Here is a 10,497-nt window from a genome sequence, read left to right as displayed (position 1 = left end):
CCTTTCTCACCGTCACAACTCACTTAACAGAGTCCAATTTGAATATGTTCAATAAATATTGTGATGGAACCACCCAATTCAAATTCAATTACAGAGGTGAGTCAATAAACAGTATTAAATTGTTTGTATCGTCTGCACTAAATAATATTCAATGGTGTAGCTTTTTATTACAATTAGAATGCATCGAATAGATATGGTGCCTGTAGCGCTTGGCTAGAAAGTTGAGAGTGTCGGGGTGTTCCGGTTTATATATCGGTTATATACTTTGTAACGTTTATAACTGGCTAGAGATTATAATATAACATTGACTAATTACTTTATTGCGATATTCTTCTTGCACAAGCCTGAATGAATTTAATTTGGAATTGCTTTCACTTACACTAGAATCCTTTCTTGCACAATTTTCAATGAATTTAATTTGGAATCTTTTTCACTTAGGACTAAAATCATAAATATACATTTTTGGGTATATATAAATATAGGCATGTATATATAAATATACATGTTTCATATACGATACATAAAATACAAGAGTAAATGCCGCGATCGAAAAATATATGCTTTCAACGTCCCGCGCATCCTTAATAACCAAGCCATTTACAACGCCCCCAGCAGATGCTGGATGCACTAGTCCGCATTCCTTATCGCCGCGCTGCGCCGCTTGTCCTTTCGCTTTGGTCTCGGCTTCAGCGGTTCCGACGCGTTTCATCCGCGTGCCAGGCCGTGGTCGTTGGACAGGCGATGGGCCTCCAACCGGCTCAGCCGCCGCCCTCACGAGCTCATCAGGCTGTCCAGGAAGGAGTGTTTGTTGACCACCTTCGTGGTGGCAATCAGGAACTCCACGTTGTTGTCCTCCTGGGCGGCCAGGAACCGCAGTGCGGCAATCTCGGCGAAGGTGCAACCGCCCACAAAGCAGACCAGCACCACACGCGGCACATTCAGCATCGATCCCTCACTGACCGTACCGACCGTTTGCCGTCCGCCGATCCCCACCAGCTGCGCCTGGAAGTCCTCGAACGTCGGACCGGGCAGGTTGTTGATCTGGCTCTTGAGCGACAGCCAGCCGAGCGGCTTGAGGGAGTACTCCACAACGCGGGCGGTCAGCGGGGCGTAGAAACTGTGCACGTAGCTGATGTCCTTTGGCTCCACCTCGACATTGTCGTCCACGGTGAGGTGAAGAGTCTGAAAGAACGATTTTGATGAGGTAGGAGTACTACTTGAACTCTTGATTGCCGGTCACCTTTCGCAACACGCTGTAAGCCCGCGACTCTGTCTGCAGGTGGAGGAGGCCCGACTTCTCCAGATTGCTGATGGTGAGCAGCACCTCGAGGCCGTATACGTGGACCAGTTCGCGTTTGTAGTGGTTGAGCAACTTCTCCTTGAACCCAGAGGCGGCGTTGCACTGCAGGCAGATGAGCCGCAGGACGCGGCGCAGCTCCACCTTGCAGGCGATCAGGTCCTCGATGTAAGCGCTCGGCTTGTCGATGTCCGCGCAAACCATAAACTCCTGCTCGGCAGCCAGGTCGTCGGCGAACCGCACCTCGTTCACCAGTTCGTGTAGTAGCCCAGCGATGGCCGTGTGCTCTGAGGTGGCCTTCTTCTGGGCCATCAGCTGCGGGAGCAAGTTCTCCACAAAGCTCTTGATCTCCTGCACGCTCTTGTCCTGCGAGGTGGCGTGCATCTGGACGTGGATCTCGCGTGCCTTTCGGGCCAGAAGCTTTGTGACCTCGTTGAAGTGCTTGTTGCGCAGCTCCGCGTACAGCTGCTCCCCGGAGTGTAGGAGTATGGTCTTCTTTTCGGTGTCGCCCAGTAGGGACTGTGATTCCTCTGCCCGCGAGCCACTGCCTGCGCCACCGCCGATGGCTCCGTCGGAGGGAAAGTTCTCGGCGGGTAGCGTTAGTTTGTTCTGCCGGATGCCGTAGAACTCGTCGATGAGCCCCTCGTATGTGAGTTGCGTGGCCAGCGGACTGAGCAGGTCGATGCTTCTGTCTAGGAGGATTAACTGGTCGACGACGCCCTTGTCGCCGTTGTACAGAGTGCGCTCGTCGCGGCCCAGCTGCTTGGCGTGCTCCCAGACCCTGTGCGCAAACTCGCCCTTGCCGTAGATCTTGGGAATGCGCCCGTAGAGCCGCTGCAGCTGCACCAGACCCACTGCCGCCTGATACAGCGAGCTGGTGTCGCCATCGACGCTCACGTCGCGGAATGCGTCGGGCAGCTCCATGGACACCAGGTCGGCGTCCAGCGGCAGATAGTTCCATGCCAATTCGGCGATGTGCCCGAAGCTGCCCAGTACGCCGCTGACCTCCAGTTGGCTGACGCACAGGCAGGAGCGTCGCGGGGCGAACAGGATGTGGTACTGTCGTCCAGCTGCAGCGCGACCACCGGCCTTTACGTGGCCCGCCAGCTGCTCCATCAGCGCCACCCGCGGGCGCACCACGTACACCACATTGGCCACCTCGCGGGGCAGATGGAGTTCCGGCTTGAGGGCCAGCAACCGGATGCCCCGGTCGGCGAACAGCTTCGGCCGGGTGACCAAGTCCAGCGGCCCGATCATGGCCTCGTCCAGCACGATTACCTTGGAGCCCTCGATGCGCTCCAGATGCTGCACCAGTTCGCGGCAGGCGGCCTCCTGCAGCAGTTGCAGGTTGACCCGCTGCCCGTGGCCCTTTAGGTGGGGGAACATGATCACTAGTTTTGCTTGCCTTTCTTGACGAGAGTGGTGTTCAAGTGGCTTCCCTTCCGGTTGGCGGTTCCCTTGGAACTCCTTGGAATCCTTTGCTCGGCGATGCGTTGGCGGGGCTGCTGCAACGCCCACGGATTTCGGCTGCGGAAGATTGGGGACGCGACTGTGTTTGTGGGCACCCAATAACAGCTGATTACGGCCTGCGCCCGCTACATGTTAATCGATGTTTATCGATGTTCACACTTTCGCAGATGTGAAAATACATTCGAAATAGATGCAGTGACTTCATAGTATTTTAAAGCTTTCTTTACTCAGACCCCAGCTTAATTATATAATAAATAAATAAAGAGAACAATTTTGAATTTATGCTGTAAGCACTTTGCTTCAGCATTCCATCAAGGGACTTCTTGTACAGCATATGAGCGCGCCCATGTTTAGGCCGCGACCAGTGTGTCCACACTTGAAAATAAAATACCAAACTAATGCCAATTCAGTTTAGTTTTATAAAATTTGCCAGTTGCGATATGTCGTCGAACTAAAAAATGAGCAACTGCGTGTGCCACGAACGGAAGGATCAGGATCGCAAGGAAGCTCAGAAGAAGACAAACGGCAGATGCGGATGACAACCCTACGCACGCACTTCGCCTCTCAAACAAAAAAAGAAACTCACTCAAAACTTGGGCTCAATTGGCCCAGCCATAAGTTGTAACTGTAAAACGCGAGGCGCGCAACGGTGAATCGCCATCGACGCCATGAGCAGAGCCGATCCGGTGCGCCAAGTGCTCGCCGATTTGATCAGCGAGTCGCGGTAAGTGGTGGAGAGTGTACAGGTGGTCAGTCGAACTAACCGCAGCTCCTTGCTCTTCTTCCTCTCGCGCTACGCTCCACAGGGCACCCTACACACCCGAGGGCATCCTGCGCGAATTCCGGGCCACCAGCGAGCGGCGTCTGCCCCTCCAGGACCTGCTCTGCATCCTGGTGAACATCAGCGGGAAGCGCCCCAACTTCAACGAGGTGACCGCCGAGGTCACGGACATCCTGCAGCGCAAGGATCCCATGTACGCACTGCTCGTCTTCTCCGAACGCTACAGTCAGGGCGGCCTGTCCTCCAGATCCAACGCCAGCAGCGAGATGACCTCGTCGCTGGGTAGCAAGTTCTCGCTGTGCTCCTCGTCGGACAACTCTTCCGCCCCCTCAACGGGCCACTCGTCGGCACCTACAACGGCACGCTCATCGGGACCAGGAACTGGCTCGTCCAGAATAAGCCTGCCGCAGGCCCAGGACATTCCCACCTCGACGCCGGTGAGCAGGAGGAGCGGCGACTTCGAGACCAGCTCCGCCGGCGGAGGCGGAGGAGGAGTCTTCACCAGGCGCCCCTCATCGCAGCGCAGTACAGTATCAAGCAAGGAGGACCGGGATCGCGGCGACTTGAGTGTGGTGAGTGAGGAGTGACTGCTCTTAATAAACCTCCTCCTTTATGTACCTTATTTACCCCACGCACAGATCAAGGAGCGCGTGCTGAGCGCCGTTTCCAACCGTTCACTCAACAGCTACCGCTTGCTGACCAGCGATCCAGCCAGCAGCAGAGCGAACATCGCCAATGGCAGCGGTGCCAAGACGCCAACGCACTCCGTGGTGGCGCCCTCAGGCCTGCCCGAGGAGGACCGCACCCATTTGCTGTGGGACTACTACAAGGTGGACGGGAAGAAGCTGCAGAAGCCGGAGATCGCTGCCCTGCCGGTGACCAGCCAGCAGAATGTGATGCTCAGAGAGCTGCTGCACTGCCTTACGGGCGTACGCGAGAGCTCCCTGGTGCCCCTGCAACCCGACCATACCAGCGTGGGCCTGGCCAAGTTCGAGACGACCTTTGCCATTCACATGCAGCTCGACCGCTCGCTGGCGGAGCTGGTGCAGGACATCTTGCCACTGGCCTCCTTCTTTATGGGCATACAAAAGATTGTCACGACCACCGATGGTCAGGGTCAGGTGGTCAACTCGCTGAACGAGGCACTGCAGGAGCTTGCCCACGACTACTATGTAAGAGTTATGCATTCCTGTTGGATTCACGTCTAACTTCTTCCCCTCTGAATCCAGCTATTGATCGTACAAGCCGATGCGGAGCTGAAGCACAAGCGGCTGACGTTGCAGAAGTTACTGTACTACCTGCAGCCGACGATCTGGGTGATGGAGGAGATCTGGACGTCGTTGGTGGACATACAGCTAAGCAATCACTGCGATGCCGCTGTGCTGACGTATCTGCACGAGCGGATCAAGCGACTGGAGGGCGACCGGCAGACCCAGCGGCTGATCATTGGACTGGCGCGCAAGGCGGCCGAGCCGTACATGCGCATGCTGAAGCTGTGGATCCAGAAGGGAACGATTGTGGACCGCAACCAGGAGTTCCTTGTGGAGGACAACGAGGTTATTCACCGCGACGAGCTGCCGGAACACTACTCGGACGACTACTGGGAGAAGCGCTATTCAATTCGCCGTGGCCACATACCTTCGTTTTTGGAAAAGTTCTCGGACAAGATTCTGCGCACCGGCAAGTATCTCAACGTGATCCGGCAGTGCGGCAAGCGGGTGATGCCCACGCAGGAGATGCGCCTTGAGTACGACCCAACCAGCGAGCTGCATGTGTCCGTGATCAACGACGCCTACTACTTTGCCGCACGCATGCTGCTGGACGTGCTGCTGGCGGAGAACGACCTGATGGGCCACCTGCAGTCGGTGAAGCGTTACTTGCTGCTCAATCAAGGCGACTTCACAATGCAGTTCATGGACGCGTGCGAGGACGAGCTGTCCAAGAACGTCGACCAGGTGCTGCCCATGACGCTGGAGAACCTACTGGGGCTCACGCTGCGCCTTTCCTCGGCTCGGAACGATCCCTACAAGGACGATCTGCACTGCGAGCTGCTGCCCTACGACCTGGTCACGCAAATGTCCAAGATAATGAACCAGAAGGAGGAGTACTGGCAGTCGCAGCATCGTCTCGACCTCAGCGGCATCGAGTGCTTCGCCTTCACATACGAGGTCAAGTGGCCCGTGTCGCTGGTGCTCAACCACATCGCCATCTCCAAGTACCAGATGCTCTTCCGGCAGCTCTTCTACTGCAAGCACGTGGAGCGTCAGCTTTGCAAGTGGGTGGGCCCATCCTTGCCAAGTTTAAGATCGTTTTTAAACCTTTTTTCAATCTCTATTTGCAGGATTTGGAAGGAGAACTCTATTGCCAAAAGGTTCTCGCCGCAAGCGGCTGAACTTTACCGATCGGCGTTCACTTTGCGCCAGCGCATGATGAACGCCATCCAGAACCTGGAGTACTACATGATGATCGAGATCATCGAACCCAACTGGCACATCTTTATCGAGAAGATGAAGAAGGTGGAGAATGTGGACAACGTGCTGCTCCTGCATCAGGACTTCCTCGACTCGTGCCTCAAGAACTGCATGCTGACAGAGTCCTCGGAAATGAACCGCTCCATTTTCAAGCTGTGCAACGTCTGTCTCAAGTTCTGTGACTTCATCCAGGTGAGTCCACCTGGCGAGGGCGCCATGTGCAGTTCAATTCTATTGCCATTGCCGGCGTGTGCTTCTCTTGTACAACTTTCTTGTCTTGTTCCCTGCTCTGCTTTCACACTCTCCATCTGTCAACACTTCTCCCGCCTGCCAACGCCTCCAAATCCGAATCCATTCCCATGCCCATCTTCTCAGCGCTCGCAGCGTTTCTTCCTGGACGCCGAGCTCAAGTCGATGGTATGTGACACCCACGACAGCGCGGACAGCTCCGAATCCGAACCGGAGAGCTCGCACCGGCCACAGGTACAGGTACAGGTATTGTGTAGGCTCGTTTCAGTTGCTGCTTTCTTTTGTACTTCCGTTGGCGGTGGCCCACGTTCCGCTCCCAGGGGATCCCAGCTGGATTGCATGTCAGCATGACCCCAATTCTTACTGGCATTTCTCTTTTCGCCCGCAAGCGGTTTGCACGTTATTTTCTTCCGACTACTTAGTTACAATTCAGTTTTTTTGTTTTATAACATTATTATTTTTTTTTAAATTCATTTTTAATATTTCTAACAAAAATATGTTTTATTTGAAAACTATGTCAATTATCCTTGCACTTCTAACAACAATTGACGTACCCATGAAATTTGTTTTATTTATAGTTAATCAATGGGGAATTCTGTTATAAAAACAATATTGTCAAAGATAGATAAACTGCCTATAACCAAAGAACATTGTTTGTAATATATTATTATTATTAAATAATGTAGAAGTCCTTAAGCTTGCCAAAAATATACTTATATGATAGGTTATTTATTTTTATAGTTGTGTACTTCAGATTGTTGAGCTTACATTAGGTTTAAATTCTGTAGTATTTCAGAACTATATATGTAGAATTGAGATTAATATTTCACATTTCATTTTTGTAGGATTTGATAAATAGTGGATAGCATTGTGGGATTTGAGCGATGCATTTTATAGATTCTATTCGGAAAATTCCAATGATTTTGGTCACACTCCTTAGCTATATTGTTTGTTCTAAAAGATTTTTACATTTGGTTCGTTATTTTTATATTGGTTAGCTTAACTCCGGTTCTAATTATTGCTTTTACTATTTATTGACGCTGTTCCAATGATTAACTTGCGATTTCTGTGTCCTCTGTTAGTTGGAGACCTCGTTGGATCCTGCAGATACCTTCTCGGAGCGTGTTAATCGCTTTGATCTAGAGTTCACCGGCCTACTTATATCCTTCCTTAAGCAAATCAATACTATGGCAAAGAAGAACACCGCCGATCGCTTCATGAATCTCGTGCACCGCATCAACTTCAATGCATTCTACTCGGATCAAATGGATAAACTGTGTGTGAAGGATGCCATGGTCTAGGCCAACTCTTGGAACGGAATATGTGGATATGGAAAGCATAAAAGACGAGAACAAAGTATTAGATAAATGAATTTAATAATCACGAACCGCACATTTAATTAGAGTGTTTTCCCATCATTCCCGCATGTCTTATAATTTGCCATCCAACTAAACGCACAAATTGTTTTTCGTTTAGTTGTAAAATTTCGAATATTTATGAACTAATAAACCCAATGATATGTAACGTCTCTGTCGCTGCCGTTTGCGTCTACACAATTGCAATCAACGTCACTGGACACGGTTTTTAGGAGCAACGTAAGCCAGCGGCGTCGAATGCTGGCTGTGCCGCCGACCAGGATCCCAGATCACTTCGTCCTCCCATCTCGATATACTGTCGATCACTCTGCTCACCATTGCACTTATTCCAGAAACCCCGTCCTCACTGTTATACATATCAAGTGCATATCACAGTTGAGACTAGGGTTCCAGTTTAGCTGCAAGATTGGTCCATCCTGGTGGTTCACGGTCCTCCAGGCGGTCCCCTTGGGTGGTCTGGTTCCTCATGCAGTCTTGTCTCAGGTGAAGAAAACGATTAAAAGGTGGAAAAAGTCGTTAGGGTTACCCCCCTATTAATATAAAAGTAAATACAGGTAATGAGTTATGTAAAGGTTATATGAATTCTGATTGAATCATTTAAAAAAATATATTTAACATAGAAATGATCAAAATTTTCAGTTGATTACGAGAACTATTAATATATTTCGGTTTTTTGACTTTGGGGACTATTCTGCATCTGTAAACTATGGTACCATTAGTTTCCCGCTGTCAGATATTTTATCCCCGAATGTTTGAGTTCTATAGGAAACCAAATATTATTTAGACGGATTCCAAAAAAGTTGAGACTCCCTCTTAAAATATTTTTCTAATCAGAGAGGAAAGTCTCTTCCAACGAATTGGTATGAACGTTTAGTTGGAACTCGGTCAAGAGACGTGAAATGGGTTTTGTTTCACTTTGAAGAGGGTATTATACTTATTATTTAGGATAAGTTTGGAGCGACCCTATAAAGCTATAAAAAGGGCTCTATTTGAAATTTAAACTATTTATTCTTCACTGGGTTCATCGGCCGATAGTTTGAAAATATTGTGGATGGACTCAGATGCTTTGATCCTAAAATTCAGCGGGTTCGTTCCCCCTGTTTCCAATATGGCAACTAGAATTTCCATGGGTTTTTATCGGGTTTTCTCCGCTTTTGAGCCACAGAATGGGTTCAAAATCACACATTGCATATACGGGCCGATACACACCCACAAAAGCCAATTTCCCAAATGCCTGGTGCACTGTGTTGGTGTTGTGCAAAGTCTGGTGCAAATTCCACATATATATGTATATATATATGTATCTCTATATATATGTATATATGTGCTGCGAATATTGGAGTATATAAATATGCAGTCGCCAGTTCACATGGGCATGTTCGTCTGTATGTTCGCCATTAGCCGTCATCAATGTCCAACCGTCATCTCTATAACATCTCCAGCCCCTTCTGACCACCGCCCACTAGCAAACAAACCACCTCCCACCAGTCACCACCCACCACCCACCGCCCACCACCTGCCACCCGGAATTCCACCCTCTGCTCCACAACTCCACAAGCAATTGGCAATTTAAGCTCGCATGAATTATCGACAATCAATTATGGTTTTTGGCCATGTCGCTCTCCAAGCTCCAAGCTCCATTCTCGTCCTCGTCCATCCTTTTCCTGCGAATGGTCTCGGACAACCGGACAGATGGACAGTTGGACAGTCGGACAGCTGGACAGATGGACAGCTGGACACCCGGATAGTCGGATGGCCGTATAGTATAGCCGTATAGTCCGTATTGCCGGACTGTGTGCGATTGTGCGCGCCTATATATGGTAATTAATCAAAAGCCCATCTATCTATCGATTCGGCATTTACAGACATATGCAAATTAAAAGCGTACAAGCAGCTCATTAATGTTTGCAGAAAAGCCATTCCCCAATAACAAATGCGCCGACAACAACAACTACCCATGTCCACATCAATACCTTCGAAAAGAAAAACAACCGTGAATATAATGCTTTAAAAACCGAGAGATTCCATTCCGATTGCGTTTTGAATCCTTTAACAATGCACTGTTACTGGAGTTTCCTGGACCTAAGTTATACAAAATTCTTTTAGGTATTAGCTTTCAATAAATTTAAAAAGTATACATACCCATTCAGGAAGAATACCCAGGATTCACAAGAACACCCCAAGAAAATACTCGCTCTGAAATTTCAAAATTCAAACTTAATGGCGACTTTTTTCTACGTTTTACAATACATTCCAGTCATTTAATAAATGTACTTCATTTGAAACCAATTTTCTTGAGAATCTTTATAAAATCAACATTATTAGAATTAAGGAACTTAAGATAAAAGTCAGTAGGGGCTTTCAAATCTCTTATGAAGACGTCTAAAAGTATGCAAAATATATTTTTAATTCAAAAGTCTAATGGATTTTCTTCCCAAAGACCGCAAATGGTTCCCCCATAACTTCAGACATCTCCAAAATTAAATGTCTTATAGTGGAGCCTTAAAAACCGTTGTGACATCTATGGCACCCCCAAAATTTGTTAGTTTTTGATAGTAACAGCACGTAGAACAATGTTTGGTATAAAAACACATTCACCTCCTTATTTTTGTCACAATTTTATATTATTATTTTTCTGGATTTAAGCCAAATTCGGGGCCAAGGCTTGGTTTCGAAGACGTGAATATCTCACCAGATATCAGTTGCAGATGCGATATCCGCGTGATCGAGGCCAGACCGTGGGGTGATTTGGATAGGACTGGAGTAGCACTGGAATACAAGACCCATTGCGAAGTTGAGGGTCCCACTTTATGTGGCGTTGGTCGGTGCAGCACTCCGGCATTAATGAGAACT

At 49.1% G+C, this 10,497-nt stretch overlaps 2 protein-coding genes across 5 annotated transcripts; one reads left to right on the top strand and one right to left on the bottom strand.

Annotated features, from left to right (window-relative positions):
• Positions 1-299: 299 nt before the first annotated feature.
• On the bottom strand, positions 300-2,873 carry LOC119556097 (vacuolar protein sorting-associated protein 33A). The gene is made up of 2 exons (XM_037867961.1): positions 1,241-2,873; positions 300-1,182 (listed from the first exon to the last, which is right to left on the bottom strand). The coding sequence occupies exons 1-2, from the start codon at positions 2,681-2,683 to the stop codon at positions 772-774; spliced, it is 1,854 nt and encodes a 617-aa protein (XP_037723889.1). The 5' UTR covers positions 2,684-2,873; the 3' UTR covers positions 300-771.
• Positions 2,874-3,202: 329 nt separating this feature from the next.
• LOC119556094 (gamma-tubulin complex component 2 homolog) lies at positions 3,203-7,792 on the top strand. 4 transcript variants are annotated; one of them, XM_037867950.1, is made up of 7 exons: positions 3,203-3,491; positions 3,574-4,120; positions 4,187-4,720; positions 4,778-5,823; positions 5,890-6,211; positions 6,395-6,508; positions 7,351-7,792. In XM_037867950.1, exons 1-7 carry the CDS (start codon positions 3,436-3,438, stop codon positions 7,567-7,569), a joined length of 2,838 nt encoding a protein of 945 aa, XP_037723878.1. In that variant the 5' UTR covers positions 3,203-3,435; the 3' UTR covers positions 7,570-7,792. The 4 variants fall into 4 exon arrangements, with proteins under 4 accessions (XP_037723878.1, XP_037723879.1, XP_037723882.1 ...); XM_037867951.1 differs by having other exon boundaries at positions 3,204-3,491; positions 6,395-6,502; XM_037867954.1 differs by lacking the exon at positions 7,351-7,792 and adding an exon at positions 6,847-6,912 and having other exon boundaries at positions 3,204-3,491; positions 6,395-6,502.
• The last annotated feature ends 2,705 nt before the right edge of the window (positions 7,793-10,497 follow it).

The sequence above is a fragment of the Drosophila subpulchrella genome, chromosome X, assembly GCF_014743375.2.
Source record: "Drosophila subpulchrella strain 33 F10 #4 breed RU33 chromosome X, RU_Dsub_v1.1 Primary Assembly, whole genome shotgun sequence".
Lineage (NCBI taxonomy): Eukaryota > Metazoa > Arthropoda > Insecta > Diptera > Drosophilidae > Drosophila > Drosophila subpulchrella.
The sequence above is the reverse complement of the archived record's forward strand: the minus strand, read 5'-3'. Positions and strand labels throughout refer to the sequence as shown.